At 47.5% G+C, this 22,020-nt stretch overlaps 1 protein-coding gene across 2 annotated transcripts in view; it reads right to left on the bottom strand.

The window, feature by feature from the left end:
* Positions 1–22,020, bottom strand: part of LOC137547431 (immunoglobulin superfamily member 3-like) — an 86,773-nt gene that overhangs the window by 32,355 nt on the left and 32,398 nt on the right. For both annotated transcript variants that reach the window (XM_068271014.1, XM_068271015.1), the window contains exons 3-4: positions 18,719–19,096; positions 583–990 (exon numbers count right to left, since the gene is read on the bottom strand). In XM_068271014.1, the coding sequence (XP_068127115.1) occupies positions 583–990; positions 18,719–19,096 (786 nt within the window). The remainder of the gene's footprint in view (positions 1–582; positions 991–18,718; positions 19,097–22,020) is intronic.

Here is a 22,020-nt window from a genome sequence, read left to right as displayed (position 1 = left end):
AATACCTGCCCTTCCTCCTCTGTGCACCTAATCCCGCCCCTCATCCACTGTGCACATAATCCTACCCCTTCTACTGTGTGCACCTAATACGGCCCGGCCTCCACCTAATACCTGCACCTCCTAAACTGCGCACCTAATCTTGCCCCTCCTCCATCTAATACCTGCCCCTCCTCCGCTGAGCACCTAATCCCAGCTCCTGCTCTGCTCAGCACCTAATCCGGCCCCTCCTCCAACTAAATCCTGTCCATCCTCCACTCTGCACCTGATACTGTCCCTTCTCCGCTCTGCACCTAATCCCAGCTTCTCCTCTGCTCCTAAGCCAGCCCCTCCTCCAACTAATACCCGCCTCTCCTCTGCTCCTAATTCCAGCTCTTCCTCTAATCTGGCCCCTCCCCTGCTCACCACTCCCTCACTATAAATTCTCCCTCTCCGTTTCTTATCATTAGGACTTCACCAGACACTGAGTAGGAAGTAGTGTCTAGTGATCGCATGCTGAACACAGTAGTGCGATTATGTTGTGTTATTCATAGGAAGTACAAGTGGGTTAAATAAAAGCCATTAAAAAGCACAGGAAGTTCTTACCAGTGGGCTGCACGGTGACCTCTGACCCCTGGGACCGCTTGGTTGTCATGGCAAACCAGGATCCGTCGGGGTCCTCAATCCACTCTGTGCCCTGGCAGTAGAACTCCCCCCGGTCCGAGGTCTGCAGGTTAAACAAGGCCAAACGGAAAGTGGTGTTCCCGATTTTCTCCAGACGGACGTCCCCTGAGGAGAAGCGATGCGCGTAGGCGGGTCCAGGCTGCAGAGTAAACGCCCTCGTCAGAGAGAGGACCTCCTCCAGGGATTCTCCAGTCTGCCGGTACCAGGACACAGAGAGGTGGGTGTGCTGAGCGGAGGAGCGAGAGACATCGCAGGACAACTGCAGGGAGCCCCCCTCCACTTTCTGTATAGTCTGGGGGGTAGAGGAGACCACCAGAGTATCCGGGATAACTGCAGAGAGACAAGACAGATGGCACATCGTGATACTGAGTCAATGCATGTTACATATTGTATGAACCCCAATAACCCCACATCCAGGTAGGGGGAGGGTAATGTGGGGGAGTAATATTAGCAGACAGGTGGGGGGAGAGGTTATACCAGCAGGCAGGTGAGGTGGGGAGGGGTTATACCAGCAGGCAGGTGAGGTGGGGAGGGGTTATACCAGCAGGCGAGGTGAGGTGGGGAGGGGTTATACCAGCAGACAGGTGGGGAGGGGTTATACCAGCAGACAGGTGGGGGAGGGGGTTATACCAGCAGACAGGTGGGGGAGGGGGTTATACCAGCAGACAGGTGGGGGAGGGGGTTATACCAGCAGACAGGTGGGGGAGGGGGCTATACCAGCAGACAGGTGGGGGAGGGGGCTATACCAGCAGACAGGTGGGGAGGGGGCTATACCAGCAGACAGGTGGGGGAGGGGTTATACCAGCAGACAGGTGGGGGAGGGGTTATACCAGCAGACAGGTGGGGGAGGGGTTATACCAGCAGGCAGGTGGGGGAGGGGTTATACCAGCAGGCAGGTGGGGGAGGGGTTATACCAGCAGGCAGGTGGGAGAGGGGTTATACCAGCAGACAGGTGGGGATGAGTTATACCAGCAGGCAGGTGGGGGAGGGGTTATACCAGCAGGCAGGTGGGGGAGGGGTTATACCAGCAGGCAGGTGGGGGAGGGGTTATACCAGCAGGCAGGTGGGGGAGGGAACACAGGAGCAGAGGTGAGATTAGATGAGGCTGGCTGTATGGCAGGTGGGTCTGGATATAATCTGCTGTAATACTGTCTATTCATTTTCCTTTCACAAGCAGAGGAGGTGGGGGGGGGGGGAGCTGTGCGCTGGGCAAATGCCGCTTAACTCCTTCCCTGCCAGGGAGGTAGTACCCTCAGGCCAGCCGTCTGCCCGATGCCCGCCACACTCTGGGCAGAAGCAGCCCATTAACTGTAATGAGACAACAGAGAGCGCTACCCCGTCCAGAGCTGGCGTGCTGCACCCACCGCGTGCCAACTGGCAGCGCCCAGACAGATGTGTGCCAGGAGGAGGCCGCACTGTGCTCAGAATGTGTGTGTGTGCCAGCCTGGGAGAGGAGCAGCGATACACACACTGCGCTATACACACACTGATGTACACACATACTGCACTATAAACACACTGCGCTATACACACACACACACACACACACACACACACACACACACACACTGATGTACACACACACACACACACTGCGCTACACACACACACACTGCGCTACACACACTGATATATACACACACACACACACACACACACTGCACTATACACACACTGATATACACACACACACACACACACTGATATATACACACACACACACACACACACACACACACACACACACTGATATACACACACACACTGATATACACACACACACTGATATACACACACACACTGATATACACACACACACACACACACACACACACACACACACACTGATATACACACACACACACTGATACACACACACTGATACACACACACACACACTGCGCTATACACACACATACTGCACTATACACACACATACTGCACTATACACACACATACTGCACTATACACACACATACTGCACTATACACACACTGACGTACACACATACTGTGCTATACACACACTGCTTTACACACACAGACTGATGTACACACACATACTGCACTATACACACACACTGCTTTACACACACACACGCACATATACTGCACTATACACACACTGCGCTATACACACATTGCTTTACACACACACTGATGTACACACACATACTGCACTATACACACACACTGCACTATTCACACATTGCTTTATACACACACACATACATACTGCACACTACACATACTGCGCTATACATACACACATTGACGTAGACACATATTGTGCTATACATACACTGACGTACACACACACACACACTGTGCTATACATACACAACATACTGAACTATACACACACTGACGTACACACATATTGGGCTATACATACACTGACGGACACACACACACACACTTTGCTATACATACACAACATACTGAACTATACACACACACTGACGTACATACACACACACTGTACTATACATATACTGCACTATACACACACTGCACTATACACACATTGCTTTACACACACACTGATGTACACACACATACTGCACTATACACACACACTGCACTATTCACACATTGCTTTATACACACACACATACATACTGCACACTACACATACTGCGCTATACATACACACATTGACGTAGACACATATTGTGCTATACATACACTGACGTACACACACACACACACTGTGCTATACATACACAACATACTGAACTATACACACACTGACGTACACACATATTGGGCTATACATACACTGACGGACACACACACACACACTTTGCTATACATACACAACATACTGAACTATACACACACACTGACGTACATACACACACACACTGTACTATACATATACTGCGCTATACACACTTATGTACACACACACACACACACACACACATCATACTGCACAATACACATACTGCGCTATACACACACACACTGCGCTATACACACACATAAACTGATGTGTACACACATACATACTGCACTATAAACACACTGCGCTACACACACACTGATGCACACATACTGCACTATACACACACACACACTGCACTATACACACACACACACAAACTGCACTATAAACACACTGCGGTATACACAAACACACACATATACTGTACTATAAACACTGCGCTATACACACACTGATACACACATACTGCACTATACACACACACACACACACACACACTGTACACACACTGTACACACACACACACACACAATAAATGATAGGATCAGTTATGAATGGAATGTATATCTTGGTACTTTCCATATTACTCATGTTATGTTTGTGTTACAGATGAGCTGCTGAGAAGAGATAATGATATGCTGATAAATAGTTACTACAGATTATTCTCTCCTGCCCGATATGCTGCTTATTACCCCCTCTGTACCCCCCTCCCCCTAGACTGTAAGCTCATGGGGCGAGCACCCTCTCCTGCAGATAATGATAGTCTCTCCTGCCTGATATGCTGCTTATTACCCCTCTGTACCCCCCTCCCCCTAGACTGTAAGCTCATGGGGCGAGCACCCTCTCCTGCATGTAATCTATATACTTGTGTTATAATCCTTATTATTCATCCACGTTGGTATGTTTGTTCAGCACAGCAGCAGGCGGCGGTTAAATGTAGATCATTAATAATAAGGTAGAAACCGGCTGTTATATATAGATCATTAATAACATACATACCGGCTGTTATATAATAATACTGTACATACCGGCTGTTGTAATAATAACGTACACAGTGTGGAGGAGAGATCGGTGCCACTGTGATGATTACTCAGGAATTAGAGTCACGGTGTCCCCAGCGTCACCCGCCAGCCATAGATGTCACCCAGCGCTGGTATACAGGAATATGGAGGTATATACTCTGCCCTCCCCCCTCCTCCGCTCTCCACCATCTGCCCCCTGCTATGTCCCGCCAACCCTCCAGGGACCACCAGCACAAAGTGGCCCATTAAATATTTATGGGCACTGGGGGGCACAAAACACGTGCAAAGCCACAGGGAGCCCCTAATCTTCACTTCATGACAAGTCTGGGGGAGGGGAGGATATGGGGGGGGGGGGGGGGGGGGGGGGGGGTCAGGAGTCTGAGGGGCATCAGAAAAACATCACTGCGGCAGGCTGGATGCCACATACACAATGTCGACAACCAAATATTACATATATATTTATTTATTTTGCTGAAGAAGAAATCAATTAAAGGACACCCGAGGTGACATGTGACATGATGAGGTAGACATGTGTATGTACAGTGCCAAGCACACTAATAACTAGGCTGCATTCCTTTTTTCTTTCTCTGTCTGAAAGAGTTAAACATCAGGTATGTAAGTGGCCGTTACTGTGAGTCAGGACTGGGTCAGACTACAGTGTGACCCTCATTGGTAAGAGATTCCAACTATAAAACACTTTCCTGGCATCTGAGAGCAGGAAAGGGATACAAAGGGCCAATAGTTCATAGATTTTAGCTCTGGCATACTTCAATGAATGTGTCATTGAGCAAAAAACAGTAAAACAGTAAAAAAACAAACAAACAAACAAACAAACAAAAAACTTAAAAAGTAGATTTACATATAAAATAAAAACTGTGGAATATCTTAAAACATGATTTTTAGGAGAAGGAGGATAGACACAATTGTTTATTTCATTAGTTTATTTTCACCTCGGGTGTCCTGTAAAGGACTGCTAAGAAGGAAAAAAAAAAAGGTAAGCAGTTAAAATCTGGCAGAACCAACAGGTTTTGGAATAGTCCATCTTCTCAAGGGGGATTCCCAAGATTTTGTTTTTGGTTTCAAAAGCATTTCACGACTGAGGGAATCAGACTAGAACTCGGATCAGCGAAGATGCATTCTAAGGCCACATACACACATCAGACCATAGTCTTTGGAAAATGAAAGATCACAGACCAATCTTACCCCCTTCCATGTAGTATGAGAGCCACACCTACACAGTCTATTCTATGGAGCTGCACTCCCCATCAGACAGAAATCTTACCCCCTTCCATGTAGTATGAGAGCCACACCTACACAGTCTATTCTATGGAGCTGCACTCCCCATCAGACAGAGATCTTACCCCCTTCCATGTAGTATGAGAGCCACACCTACACAGTCTATTCTATGGAGCTGCACTCCCCATCAGACAGAAATCTTATCACCTTCCATGTAGTATGAGAGCCACACCTACACAGTCTATTCTATGGAGCTGCACTCCCCATCAGACAGAAATCTTATCACCTTCCATGTAGTATGAGAGCCACACCTACACAGTCTATTCTATGGAGCTGCACTCCCCATCAGACAGAAATCTTACCCCCTTCCATGTAGTATGAGAGCCACACCTACACAGTCTATTCTATGGAGCTGCACTCCCCATCAGACAGAAATCTTACCCCCTTCCATGTAGTATGAGAGCCACACCTACAGTCTATTCTATGGAGCTGCACTCCCCATCAGACAGAAATCTTACCCCCTTCCATGTAGTATGAGAGCCACACCTACACAGTCTATTCTATGGAGCTGCACTCCCCATCACACAGAAATCTTACCCCCTTCCATGTAGTATGAGAGCCACACCTACACAGTCTATTCTATGCAGCTGCACTCCCCATCACACAGAAATCTTACCCCCTCCCATGTAGTATGAGAGCCACACCTACACAGTCTATTCTATGGAGCTGAACTCCCCATCAGACAGAGATCTTACCCCCTTCCGTGTAGTATGAGAGCCACACCTACACAGTCTATTCTATGGAGCTGCACTCCCCATCAGACAGAGATCTTACCCCCTTCCATGTAGTATGAGAGCCACACCTACACAGTCTATTCTATGGAGCTGCACTCCCCATCAGACAGAAATCTTACCCCCTTCCATGTAGTATGAGAGCCATACCTACACAGTCTATTCTATGGAGCTGCACTCCCCATCAGACAGAAATCTTACCCCCTTCCATGTAGTATGAGAGCCACACCTACACAGTCTATTCTATGGAGCTGCACTCCCCATCAGACAGAAATCTTACCCCCTTCCATGTAGTATGAGAGCCACACCTACACAGTCTATTCTATGGAGCTGCACTCCCCATCAGACAGAAATCTTACCCCCTTCCATGTAGTATGAGAGCCATACCTACACAGTCTATTCTATGGAGCTGCACTCCCCATCAGACAGAGATCTTACCCCCTTCCATGTAGTATGAGAGCCACACCTACACAGTCTATTCTATGGAGCTGCACTCCCCATCAGACAGAAATCTTACCCCCTTCCATGTAGTATGAGAGCCACACCTACACAGTCTATTCTATGGAGCTGCACTCCCCATCAGACAGAAATCTTACCCCCTTCCATGTAGTATGAGAGCCATACCTACACAGTCTATTCTATGGAGCTGCACTCCCCATCAGACAGAGATCTTACCCCCTTCCATGTAGTATGAGAGCCACACCTAAACAGTCTATTCTATGGAGCTGAACTCCACATCAGACAGAAATCTTACCCCCTTCCATGTAGTATGAGAGCCACACCTACACAGTCTATTCTATGGAGCTGCACTCCCCATCAGACAGAAATCTTACCCTCTTCCATGTAGTATGAGAGCCACACCTACACAGTCTATTCTATGGAGCTGCACTCCCTATCAGACAGAAATCTTACCCCCTTCCATGTAGTATGAGAGCCACACCTACACAGTCTATTCTATGGAGCTGCACTCCCCATCAGACAGAGATCTTACCCCCTTCCATGTAGTATGAGAGCCACACCTACACAGTCTATTCTATGGAGCTGCACTCCCCATCAGACAGAGATCTTACCCCCTTCCATGTAGTATGAGAGCCACACCTACACAGTCTATTCTATGGAGCTGCACTCCCCATCAGACAGAAATCTTACCCCCTTCCATGTAGTATGAGAGCCACACCTACACAGTCTATTCTATGGAGCTGCACTCCCCATCAGACAGAGATCTTACCCCCTTCCATGTAGTATGAGAGCCATACCTACACAGTCTATTCTATGGAGCTGCACTCCCCATCAGACAGAAATCTTACCCCCTTCCATGTAGTATGAGAGCCACACCTACACAGTCTATTCTATGGAGCTGCACTCCCCATCAGACAGAAATCTTACCCCCTTCCATGTAGTATGAGAGCCACACCTACACAGTCTATTCTATGGAGCTGCACTCCCCATCAGACAGAAATCTTACCCCCTTCCATGTAGTATGAGAGCCACACCTACACAGTCTATTCTATGGAGCTGCACTCCCCATCAGACAGAGATCTTACCCCAATCCATGTAGTATGAGAGCCACACCTACACAGTCTAGTCTATGGAGCTGCACTCCCCATCAGACAGAAATCTTACCCCCTTCCATGTAGTATGAGAGCCACACCTACACAGTCTATTCTATGGAGCTGCACTCCCCATCAGACAGAGATCTTACACCCTTCCATGTAGTATGAGAGCCACACCTACACAGTCTATTCTATGGTGCTGCACTCCCCATCAGACAGAAATCTTACCCCCTTCCATGTAGTATGAGAGCCACACCTACACAGTCTATTCTATGGAGCTGCACTCCCCATCAGACAGAGATCTTACACCCTTCCATGTAGTATGAGAGCCACACCTACACAGTCTATTCTATGGAGCTGCACTCCCCATCAGACAGAGATCTTACACCCTTCCATGTAGTATGAGAGCCACACCTACACAGTCTATTCTATGGAGCTGCACTCCCCATCAGACAGAAATCTTACCCCCTTCCATGTAGTATGAGAGCCACACCTACACAGTCTATTCTATGGAGCTGCACTCCCCATCAGACAGAAATCTTACCACCCTCCATGTAGTATGAGAGCCACACCTACACAGTCTATTCTATGGAGCTGCACTCCCCATCAGACAGAAATCTTACCCCCTTCCATGTAGTATGAGAGCCACACCTACACAGTCTATTCTATGGAGCTGCACTCCCCATCAGACAGAAATCTTACCCCCCTTCCATGTAGTATGAGAGCCACACCTACACAGTCTATTCTATGGAGCTGCACTCCCCATCAGACAGAAATCTTACCCCCTTCCATGTAGTATGAGAGCCATACTCTACATAGTCTATTCTATGGAGCTGCACTCCCCATCAGACAGAAATCTTACCCCCTTCCATGTAGTATGAGAGCCATACCTACACAGTCTATTCTATGGAGCTGCACTCCCCATCAGACAGAAATCTTACCCCCTTCTATGTAGTATGAGAGCCACACCTACACAGTCTATTCTATGGAGCTGCACTCCCCATCAGACAGAAATCTTACCCCCTTCCATGTAGTATGAGAGCCACACCTACACAGTCTATTCTATGGAGCTGCACTCCCCATCAGACAGAAATCTTACCCCCTTCCATGTAGTATGAGAGCCATACCTACACAGTCTATTCTATGGAGCTGCACTCACCATCAGATAGAGATTCTTACCCCCCTTCCATGTAGTATGAGAGCCACACCTACACAGTCTATTCTATGGAGCTGCACTCCCCATCAGGCAGAAATCTTACCCCCTTCCATGTAGTATGAGAGCCACACCTACACAGTCTATTCTATGGAGCTGAACTCCCCATCAGACAGAAATCTTACCCCCTTCCATGTAGTATGAGAGCCATACCTACACAGTCTTATTCTATGGAGCTGCACTCCCCATCAGACAGAAATCTTACCCCCTTCCATGTAGTATGAGAGCCACACCTACACAGTCTTATTCTATGGAGCTGCACTCCCCATCAGACAGAAATCTTACCACCCTTCCATGTAGTATGAGAGCCATACCTACACAGTCTTATTCTATGGAGCTGCACTCCCCATCAGACAGAAATCTTACCACCCTTCCATGTAGTATGAGAGCCACACCTACACAGTCTATCCTATGGAGCTGAACTCCCCATCAGACAGAAATCTTACCCCCTTCCATGTAGTATGAGAGCCACACCTACACAGTCTATTCTATGGAGCTGAACTCCCCATCAGACAGAAATCTTACCCCCTTCCATGTAGTATGAGAGCCATACCTACACAGTCTATTCTATGGAGCTGCACTCCCCATCAGACAGAGATCTTACCCCCTTCCATGTAGTATGAGAGCCACACCTACACAGTCTATTCTATGGAGCTGCACTCCCCATCAGACAGAGATCTTACCCCCTTCCATGTAGTATGAGAGCCACACCTACACAGTCTATTCTATGGAGCTGAACTCCCCATCAGACAGAAATCTTACCCCCTTCCATGTAGTATGAGAGCCATACCTACACAGTCTTATTCTATGGAGCTGCACTCCCCATCAGACAGAAATCTTACCCCCTTCCATGTAGTATGAGAGCCACACCTACACAGTCTATTCTATGGAGCTGCACTCCCCATCAGACAGAAATCTTACCCCCTTCCATGTAGTATGAGAGCCACACCTACACAGTCTATTCTATGGAGCTGCACTCCACATCAGACAGAAATCTTACCCCCTTCCATGTAGTATGAGAGCCACACCTACACAGTCTATTCTATGGAGCTGATCTCCCCATCAGACAGAAATCTTACCCCCTTCCATGTAGTATGAGAGCCACACTACACAGTCTATTCTATGGAGCTGCACTCCCCATCAGACAGAAATTTTACCCCCTTCCATGTAGTATGAGAGCCATACCTACACAGTCTATTCTATGGAGCTGCACTCCCCATCAGACAGAAATCTTACCCCCCTCCATGTAGTATGAGAGCCATACCTACACAGTCTATTCTATGGAGCTGAACTCCCCATCAGACAGAAATCTTACCCCCTTCCATGTAGTATGAGAGCCATACCTACACAGTCTATTCTATGGAGCTGCACTCCCCATCAGACAGAAATCTTACCCCCTTCCATGTAGTATGAGAGCCATACCTACACAGTCTATTCTATGGAGCTGAACTCCCCATCAGACAGAGATCTTACCCCCTTCCATGTAGTATGAGAGCCATACCTACACAGTCTATTCTATGGAGCTGCACTCCCCATCAGACAGAAATCTTACCCCCTTCCATGTAGTATGAGAGTCACACCTACACAGTCTATTCTATGGAGCTGAACTCCACATCAGACAGAGATCTTACCCCCTTCCATGTAGTATGAGAGCCATACCTACACAGTCTATTCTATGGAGCTGAACTCCCCATCAGAAAAAAATCTTTGCAAGATGCTGTACAGACACAAAAGATCAGTATCTGCAAAAGATCTGTTCCTGCCAAAAATCCATTCCTGCAAATTGCAATGATAGTCTATGAGATCTGCAGATCATCATACACACATGATTTAACTGACATTCATCTGCAGATCAGATCCACCAGGATGGATTTTCAGATCTGCAGATGATTGCTTGATCTGCAGATGAATGTGAGTTAAATCATGTGTGTATGATGATCTGCAGATCTCATAGACTATGAATGCAATTTGCAGGAATGGATTTTTGGCAGGAACAGATCTTTTGCAGATACTGATCTTTTGTGTCTGTACAGCATCTGTGTGTGCAGCATCTTGCAAAGATTTTTTTCTGATGGGGAGTTCAGCTCCATAGAAAAGACTGTGTAGAGTATGGCTCTCATACTACATGGAAGGGGGTAAGATTTCTGTCTGATGGGGAGCGCAGCTCCATAGAATAGACTGTGTAGGTGTGGCTCTCATACTACATGGAAGGGGGTAAGATCTCTGTCTGATGGGGAGTGCAGCTCCATAGAGTAGACTGTGTAGAGTATGGCTCTCATACTACATGGAAGGGGGTAAGATTTCTGTCTGATGGGGAGTGCAGCTCCATAGAATAGACTGTGTAGGTATGGCTCTCATACTACATGGAAGGGGGTAAGATCTCTGTCTGAGGGGGAGTGCAGCTCCATAGAATAGACTGTGTAGGTGTGGCTCTCATACTACATGGAAGGGGGTAAGATTTCTATCTGATGGGGAGTGCAGCTCCATAGAATAGACTGTGTAGGTGTGGCTCTCATACTACATGGAAGGGGGTAAGATTTCTGTCTGATGGGAAGCGCAGCTCCATAGAATAGACTGTGTAGAGTATGGCTCTCATACTACATGGAAGGGGGTAAGATTTCTGTCTGATGGGGAGTTCAGCTCCATAGAATAGACTGTGTAGGTATGGCTCTCATACTACATGAAGGGTGGTAAGATTGGTCTGTGATCTTTTATTTTCCAAAGACTATAGTCTGATGTGTGTATGAGCCTTAAGTGTGTGACTGCCTCACTCCCTCACCTGATAGGAGTATTCTCCATTGCATGGCTTTGTACGCAGCATCACAGACAGATATGAAGGCCTGTGTCTCCCTTCCTCAAGCGAAGCGACTCACATCTATAGAGCGACATGGGGGCTTCCAGTGTAGCCAGTGACGTTACCGGCAACACAAGTGGAGAATATCCCTGACGTCATGTCAGAGCCACTACAGGTACAGACAGAGAGCGCAGGGGGTTGGGAAATCTGGGGGTCTCAATTCTGAAGAGGAGGATATGGGGGAGGCAGAGGCACTAAGCTCACAGAAGTCGGGGGGTAGGGGGGGGGGCAGAAAGAGGGGAACAGACATAACATTCGTATCTGTGGGTCTCAGAAAGATGATATGAGTGGAGGGGGAGAGAGACACAACAATGGGTCTCAGGAGGAGGAGATGGAGGGCAGGGGAGCACAGAATCCTGGGGGGAGGACATCATGAAATCTGGGGGTCTCAGAAGATGGATATGGGTAGGGGGGCACAGAAGCGGGGAAGGGTATAATGAAATCTGGGGGTCTCGGAAGACAGATACAGGAGGGAGAGGAGCACAGAATCTAGGAGGGGGGGGGGGGGGGGGGGGGAGTATAGTGAAATTTGGGGGTCTTAGAAGATGGATATGGGTAAGGGGGTACAGAAGCGGGGGAGGGTATAATAAAATCTGGGGGTCTCGGAAGACAGATACGGGAGGGAGGGGAGCACAGAAACCAGGTGGGGGAGGGTATAATGAAATCTGGGGGTCTCAGAGGACAGGGGAGGGGGGCTCAGAAGCGAGAGGCAGACATACAATGGAGTCTGGGGGTCTCAGAAGAAGGAAGTGGGGGAGGGAGGAGAACACAACAGGCGTCTTTGTAATCCGGGGGTCTCGGTGCAGATAATTACACGCAGCATCTCTCTGGAAGCGTCCCCTAATCGCCATGCCCGCGTACTTGCGAGTCGGGACCCCCCGCATGCCAGGAAATTACATTTAACTACTTCTTGGAAGAAGGGAAGTAATGAGAAGCCCTCCATCAGCACGTCGCAGTCACAGGCGGGACCCTCGGGGGCGATTTACCGCTATATGAAGACGGGAAGAAGCTCGCCGCTCCCTCGCACACCCGAACTTTCTTAGCTTCTCGATATCTTTATTGATTTTTAAGCCCAGAGAAAGCGATTAATCCACATCCAGTTATTGAGACATTTATTCAGAATAACGTTACGGCGTTCCCAAGATTCACCGTTATATTATATCCACCGCAGAGACACGAGATCGCTCCCACGTGTCTCCGATCTGCCTTATGGTGGCCACTAATGATCCAATTTTTTTCAACCAATCTTACCATTTCTATGTAATAGAAGGTAACTGCCTAAATTATCCATTCAATATAGTCAGTCACTCAATTTACCCTTCTACTGCATAGATTTGGTAAAAATTGGATTAAAAAGATTGGATTATTCATGGCCACCTATAGTCTGTAGTATGTAGGAGACACACTCAACCAAAACCAAAGGACTGATATCGGTCATACGTGCTGCTGCCGAGTTCTGGGGAGAACAACAGCAAACAGCCAGGGAGAGTCCAGATCTGTGGATTGCAGATGGGAAGGACACCGACACTGGGAAACGTACAGGTGAAACTCAAAATATTACAATATCGTGCTAAAGTCTATTTATTTCACGAAGTCAACTTAAAGGACAACTGAAGTGAGACAAATATGGAGGCTGCCATATTTATTTCCTGTTAAATAATACCAGTTGCCTGGCACCCATGCTGGTCTATTTGGCTGCAGTTGTGTCTGAGTTACATCAGAAACAAGCATGCAGCTAATCTTGTCAGATCTGACAATAATGTCAGAAACACCTGATCTGCTGCATGCTTGTTCAGGGGCTATGGCTAAAAGTATTAGAGGCAGAGGATCAGCAGGACAGCCAGACAACTGGCATTGCTTAGAAAGAAAGAAATATGGCGGCCACCATATAACTCTCACCTTGGGTTCCCTTTAAGGAAATGATAGATCGTTTAGGTTTGATTGGACCTAGCAGCACCTCTGTTTTCAGGCAATACGATCTGAAGAATCTAAATCGAAAAACAATCGTTTACTAAGGGCCTGAGCCCACTAACGCAGTTGTGTCCGCTTTTCAGCAACACATCAATGTTACTAACTGCATTAGTGGGCTCAGACCCTAAGAAACTGGGATGAGCGTCCGATAAACGTGTAGCCATCACCATGGCAGAGGCGTTCAGCGAGGTCCGGCCTCCGGGCAGTGGAAGGAGCGGCCGCTCGAGGGTTAATGTGGCGACCTGATCTTAGTGCGGCAGATGTGAGTGCTTCTAGAAAGGGGAAGGCGGCGGCGGAGGGGGGATGGGCTGCGGCGGAGGAGGAAAGGTGGCGGGACGTTTCCAGTAATGGGAAGGTAGAGATATCAGCGGGGGATGATGGGAAGATCAGGGAATCGCCGGAAGGCACAGATCTGATGTGATTAGTTAACGATAAGAGGCGTCCGCGTGAGACGTCGCATTTCCGCAATCCATGGACGAGACGCCGCTGGAGGAGCTCAGGAATTAACCGTGAAGAGCCCATCCAGGAGAAGAGCGCCATAGACTTGGAGGGGGAAGAGGAGGATGAAATTGTTCACTATTACCTAAGCAATTTCTAATTGGGAGTGACCATTCACCTGACAGATCAGGCTGCTATCGACTTGCCTAGGGCCAGCGTTAAGCCTCATCTACACGGTACAATCTTCTGTCAGATCAGATGTATTAGACCAGGGGTCTCAAACTCAATTTACCTGGGGGGCTGCAGGAGGCAAAGTCAGGATGAGGCTGGGCCGCATAAGGGATTTCACAATCGCGGTGCATCGCCGCCTCTGCCCGCCCCTCTCACTCTTCCTTCACAGAGAGGGGCGGGGAGAGGCGGCGATTGACGTCAGGAGGGGCAAAGCTGAAGCTGAAAGCTCTGCCCCTTCCAGGAAATGCCAGCGGATTGCCCCCGGGCGATTTGGGGGCTCTGCAGCCCTCGTTTAGCGGCGGGGATGCAGCGGATTACTTGGGAGCACTGAAGCGAACTATAAGGAAGCTTTTGCCAGCGAGGGCCACAAAATATTGTATCGAGGGCCGCAAATGGCCCGCGGGCCGCGAGTTTGAGACCCCTGTATTAGACAGATCTATTAGATAATTTCCAACCGGTGCAATCGGATTGCGTTAAGATTTTGCAATAGATTTTAGGTACTTATCAAAGCCAAATCTATCGCAAAATTGATCTGAAACAATTTGGACGTCTACACATGATGCAATTTCTTATTACATCTATCTAATAGATCAGTCTATCTGATGGAAAATTGTACCGTGTAGATGAGGCTTTAGTCTTTGGCAAAGTTCAGAATCGGATCCCAGGAAACGTACATGTCGAACAGGAAGTCCCTGCAGCTCTATCAAGCCTAGGCCCAGGAAAGAGGAAGCGTTTCTTCCCAGCATTCTGACTAAACCATGAAACCAGGTGATCAGGGGGGAGGGACGTTTCCTCCTGTCCTGGAGGTTACGATCACACGGCCTTCCCACACTGCAGCTGCGACAAACTTCCCTTTCCTTCAGCCTGGGTTATATACAGAAGCAGCAACTTCCTGTTTAGAACTAATGCTGGGTACACACAATGCGATTTCCCGCTCAATCGACTGGTCAATCGATTATTTCTGACATGTTCGATCGGGTCTCGATCGATACAGCCGTCGATTTACTCATGTTAAGTATGCAAAATCGAAAGCTGTATCGATCGAAACCCGATCGAACATGTCAGAAATAATTGATCGATCCCTCCGATCGAACGGGAAATCGCATTGTTTGTACCCAGCATAATTCTTGCAAATCTTGGTAAAGCTTCGTACTCACCGCCCGACGGTTCCGGCTGTCAGTGACGCCTCTTCCTGGTGGCGGGATAAAGCGCGAGATCACACAACGTACACGGCAGTGCGAGTGAGAGTTAACGCGGTGTCGTCAGGGATCTCAAAGATCTGATCCGCCCTGTCGGTCCATCATCGGCTCGATGCTAGGCGACATTCACAATCATGTGCCTGTACTCACCTTAAACCGTCGTTTGAAAAATCGCTGGTAGTTGGGAAAATCGCCAGGTGGGTACGCAGCTTAAGGCTCCCTGCACACTGCATGCGATTCCGATTTTTAATTGATTTTTACATCCGATTCCGATTTTTAATCGTTACTGCATGCTGCATTTTCTGATCCTTTTTCTGTTGAATGTATTCAGGGAAAATCGGAATTCAAAATCGGAAACGGAATCGCAAAACGGATTTGCAGTGTGCAGGGAGCCTAAGAGATTTTTTTACCATCTCAATTTTACCATCAGTGAACTTAGCGCAGCCTTGTGACTAAACACGAACACTGCATAAGCCTTTCACTCTCACATTGCCACATTATAGCTGGCTGACAGTTCCTCTCATGTCACCCAATCCCACCGCTACATGACACCCAGATTCCCAACTCATAGAAGAGCAATAAATACATATAGCAAAGCTACCAACAACAGCAGAAGAATAAAACAGGTAGAAATATTCAGGCTTGCCGTCATACAGACATACTTAGTGTGGACGATTTGCAGGCTCTCTGCTAGCTCATCGCTTGCTAGAGCCATTTCAGTTGCCAATAAGATATTAGCGATCACAGATCTCAGGAGTAATATTATGGAATGATACAGAGAATGGACAGTGCGTTATGCAGAGGCTGCTCTGAGTCGGAGCCCCAGTCTTTTCACATACTGGCAACTCTGATATTTTCATATCTCATCAATGAAATGCCATTTGAGCCGCCAGCAAGCAGGAAAATACTTATTTTGGCAGTACTTTTTCACTAAGGGCTCAGACACACTATAACCGCTTTTCTGGAGCACTTTTTGGTCTCCACAGCTTTCGGAGAGCTTTTTAAACAATGCTCCCATTGGCCTCCATTAAAATCGAGGTAAAATTGCAATTGCAGTAAAATCATGCTATTTTACTAGAATCACGATTTTAATGAAGGTCAATGGGAGCGTTTTTAAAAAAGCTCCCACAAAGCTCTGGAGGCCAAAAATCGCTCAGAAAACTGCTTATAGTGTGTCTGAGCCCTCACTTTCTGGAACTTTTTCAGTTCCTGAGTGCTGAAATGGTATTTTAAAGTGGACCTGAACTCTTGCGCAGGACAGAAGGAAAACAGAGAAATGCACTCTGTATGTATTTAGAGAGTTTAGCTTGTCTAATCCCCCCTCATCTGTGACTAATCGCAAGTTGTAATTTGTTTCCTTAGCGGTGTCTGCTGACTGTCACGGCAGAGCAGCCAATTTGCACAGGATGTTAACAATATGTCTGTTTCCATGAAAGCAGAAAGTAGAAAGAGTGCAGGTTTATTGCAGGAGTTGTATCAGCTGTAACAGAGATGTTTTTCTTCACAGGTAATAATGCGGTTGTTTAGCAGAGAGGAAGTTCTGAGTTCAGGTCCAGTTTAAACAGAAGATGATAAATTATCTCTCACTGTTTGCACCAGTTGTCCTATCAGCATTGCTATGACCTGTTCTGGGTCACTAGTCTACTCAACACAAAGAGTACTACATTATAATCTTCAAAGCCATTATCTCTGTTTGTTTAACCTGTATGGAGCTAATAAACATGTTTGGAACACAGATAATTGTAGTTCTCTTCATCAAACTTCAAAAACTGTCCCTGAAGACACCCTCCCCTTCCCCAGCAGGGGGCAGGGTAGGGGGGCACTCTGTGGTCCTACATCACTCGGTCAACCAGAGCTAACAACCCCAGAGTGTATTCCCAGAATATTGAGACCTCCAATGGCAGGAGTCCAGAGGGCTTCTACCTCCAATCATTGTCCATAGTCTGGTGGCCTTAAAGGGACACTTAAGTCAAACAAAAAAAATGAGTTTTACTCACCTAGGGCTTTCAATAGCCCCGTGCAGCTGTCCGGTGTCCTCGCCGTCTCCCTCCGATCCTCCTGGCCCTGCCGGCAGCCACTTCCTGTTTCGGTGACAGGAGCTGACAGGCTGGGAACGCGAGTGATTCTTCGCGTTCCCAGACACATTAGCACCCTCTATGCTGCTATATGGTATATGATATATGCTATAGCAGCATAGATGGCGCTATTGTGGCCAGGAACGCGAAGAATCACTCACGTCCCCAGCCTGTCAGCTCCTGTCACCGAAACAGGAAGCGGCTGCCGGCGGGGCCAGGGGGATCGGAGGGAGACGGCGAGGGCACCGGACAGCTGCAGGGGGCTATTGGAAGCCCCAGGTGAGTAAAACTCATTTTTTTTGTTTGACTTAAGTGTCCCTTTAAGCTACTTCTCTCTATTTATCAATTGTTGCTGCACCAATCCTGGGGTCATTTTGGTACCACAACCCCGGTGATAGTCCTGGCGATAGCTGGGCAAGGCCTGGACCTCCAGTGTACGTAAATCTGCCTCAAAATATCTAACAGCAAACGTGTCCATCTGCCGCCTACTATTTCGTACAAACTCAACACATTTTATATGAGATCGTTGCCAATCATTTCATCTCTAAGGGGGATTCTGAACCAGTTAAGCAAAGTCATTCAACAAACAATAAAATTCCAAATCTTTATAAAGTTTGGAGGAACTTTTGGAGGAAAGGCGGACAAATGATCCTATGAGGATGAAAAGTGGAAGCAGTGATTGGCCCGGACTTCCGGCACTTTCTAGCTGGTCTCCAATGTAGGGTGAGGGGGTGTCATTTCTTACCGGTCAGGTTCATCCTGGCGCTGTAGCTGCCGTGGTAGGTGGGGTCTGTGTTGGGGGTGTGGCACTCATACTCCCCCATGTCGCGCTCCTGCAGTTGGGTGATGTGCAGGAGGGTGTGGTCTCCAGAGACCCTCTCCACGTAGATGTCACCGGAGCGGACCCGCGGGGCGTAGATGGCGTAGGAGAAGGAGGAGTCTTCGGTGCCCACGATCTGGACCTCCCGATCTGGGGCTGATGGTAGGTAGATGGAGTAGAGGAAGTTCTGGTCTGAGGGTCCCTGGTAGCCCCTTACTTTACACCAGATAGTGATGTGGGAGCCCACGGTTCGGTAGAGCGGGCCCTGCTGCACGGTCACCTCTCGCTGTGCCCATGTCACACCTGTGCGGAGACACAAAGATAACAATCAGCCAACACAATCGTTAATATCATGCAAGTATTATTCCATCCCTTCCGCTAACTAACTGTAAGCTCCTCGGGTCAGAAAGATAACAATCAGCCAATGTGATCATTAATATCACGCGAGTATTATTCCAACCCTTTTGCTATCTAACTGTAAGCTCCGCGTGTCAGTAATCTGCCGTGTACTGCACATGCTCAGTAGTATGTGTATGCTATTTTGATGGCTATGCTGAAATGTTGGTACACCGGCCGAGCGGAAGAATAACGAAAGTCTCTGAAGGGTCATCAAACTGAACACCAAATAATTAGAGCGTCTGTAATTTATACAGCATGTGTACAAATAATGGATATTTCAGCTGACCCCAGCAGCGAAGTATCGGAATATTCTGCTGCCCGTGCTTCTCGCCAGCAGCATTGGGACTAATAACGGTGAATTAAACGCCAGATAACGGTTCTGCAGGCAGGGAACGCACTTTCTGCGATTGTGCGCGGTTTATCACGGACAGCAAAATGCGCACAGCTGCAAGGGCTATGGAAGTCAATAGCCTGGGTCAGGAAAAGCACATTATTACAATTTGTTCGCGGAAACGATTTTCTGCACATTTTTAAATTGTATAACTTTCCACTTTTTCTTGCATGGCTCGCATTACATTATAACCCACTGCAATAGTAAAGTCACGGAATGAACAAGACAAAACACTTGTGAAAAATCATGATCGCAAAAGCGAATGCACTGTCGCAGGGATCCAGAAATCGCAGGGAAAGACGCCCCTGCAAGTGTATTCCCTGCTAACAGCCTAACAGACTAAATACGGACTTTCATGAATACACAGAATATAAAAAAAGTCTGTTGAGAATGAAAACCCAGCACAGGAGTCTAATCGTTCCAATGAATCAAACACCGATCGGGAGGAGGGGGAGGGGATGGGAGGGGAGGCTACACAACTCTGCATGTGGCTTTCAGGAAAAGGCCGGTATCCAGGACATATGGATTGTTTCTTAAAGTGGACCTGAACTCAGAACTTCCTCTCTGCTCTATAAGATAATCAACAGCATAATGACCTTTACAGAAAAACATTTCTTGGTTACAGCTGATACAAATCCTGCAATAAATCTGCAGTGTGTCTACTTCCTGCTTTCATGGAAGCAGACATATTAACATCCTGTGCTTTCCAATGGGCTTATCTCCCATCTCTGCCATGGCAGTCTGCTGACACAGGTGAAAGATCAAATTACAACTTGTGCGTAGTCACAGGTGAGGGGAAATTAGACAGGCTAAACTCTCTAAATACACACAAGGTGCATTTCTCTGCGTTTTCCTTCTGTCCTGTGCAAGAGTTCAGGTCTATTTTAAATCTACTAACAACCAGAAAGTGAACGTTTGGTGAGGTTGGGGCTGGCACTAAGTGATTAGTGTTGCTAGGTAACAAGCGAAACGCTGTTTGGTAGAGTTGGAGGTGGTACTAAGTATTGCTAGGTAACAAGTGGAAGGGTGTTTGGTAGAATTTCAGGTGACACCGAGTGGTGGGTGTTGCTAGGTAAGAAGTGGAAACGTGTTTGGTAGGGTTGGAGGTGGCACTAAGTGATGGTTGTTGCTAGGTAACAAGTGGAACAGTGTTTGGTAGGGTTTGAGGTGGCACTGAGTGGTTGGTGTTGCTAGGTAACAAGTGGAAGTGTGTTTGGTAGGGTTGGAGGGTGCACTGACATTCTAGGATACAGATTTACTTACAATAAGGATATGAAAATGTATATGTTTTTTAAGTGTTTAAAACACTGACACTACAGCGAGGTGCAATCATCAGCCAGTCTATGTACAGTACTCCCCACGGCCCATGTAGACTCAGCTTTGCAGGGAGCACAATCTTCTAGGTTGGATTTTCCTGGCTGATGGCCAGTGTTTCCCCCGGGACAGGCTGGCACCGCTCACACCTCATCTGCCATAAACACAACAATTCCAGACAAACATATTGACAGCAAGATCTCCAGCCAATGTCCTGAGGGCGACCGGACTGCGGCTCTCACTGCTGGCGGGGGTCCGGCACTGAGGTATACTGAGGGGGGCCTGCTGTACCTGACGGCTGCAGTGGGTGGGTGGGGGGGGGGGGCGGGGCAGGAAGAAGCCCATTGCCGCTCCTTGATGTGACAGTAAGGGGGGGCAGAAGCCCAGTGCGCCCCCCTTCCCTCCCTGTGGCGGTGAGTATCAGCTGTGGGGTCTCTAGATAATAGAGCCACAGATGAATGCTTCCCTGCTCAGGACTGGGAATGATCTGATTTATTTACAGGCAGCATACAATTTGCAATATATATTTGTCTGCAAGTTGCAATCATCAGAGACACTGAAGCGGAAAAAAATATATGATATAGTGAATTGGTTGTGTACTATGAATAATTACTAGAAGATTAGCAGCAAAGAAAATATTCTCATACTTTTATTTTCAGGTATATAGTGTTTTTTCTAACATTGCATCATTCTATAATATGTGCAGATTACACAACACTCAGCATTCAAAATGAGTCTTTCAGAGCAGTCTGTGAAGTAATGACCTCTCCTCTAGCAGAGAAAAAGTAAACAGTCCAGGAACAGTTGAGATAATAAAAGTCAGATAACAGCCCTCTTCACTTGGAGAGCTTAATGGCTTGTTTGCATAGAGATAACAACTGGCGTTTCTCAACTCTTCCTGTACTGGAAACAATTAGGCTGATGTATCTGATCTTAACGTTTTATTTCTTAGCTGTGCTACACATACAAATCATAATATCATCATTTTTTTTTCGCTTCAGTGTCTCTTTAACAGACTTTCTGTACTGAGGAGCGTACATCTGTACCAAGGAGTGTATAGCTGTACCGGGAAGCCTACATCTGTACGAGCAGACAGTATCCATAATATACAATTGCACAGCCC

This window comes from Hyperolius riggenbachi, chromosome 2 (genome assembly GCF_040937935.1).
Source record: "Hyperolius riggenbachi isolate aHypRig1 chromosome 2, aHypRig1.pri, whole genome shotgun sequence".
NCBI lineage: Eukaryota > Metazoa > Chordata > Amphibia > Anura > Hyperoliidae > Hyperolius > Hyperolius riggenbachi.
This window is presented reverse-complemented; position numbering and strand designations above follow the sequence as displayed.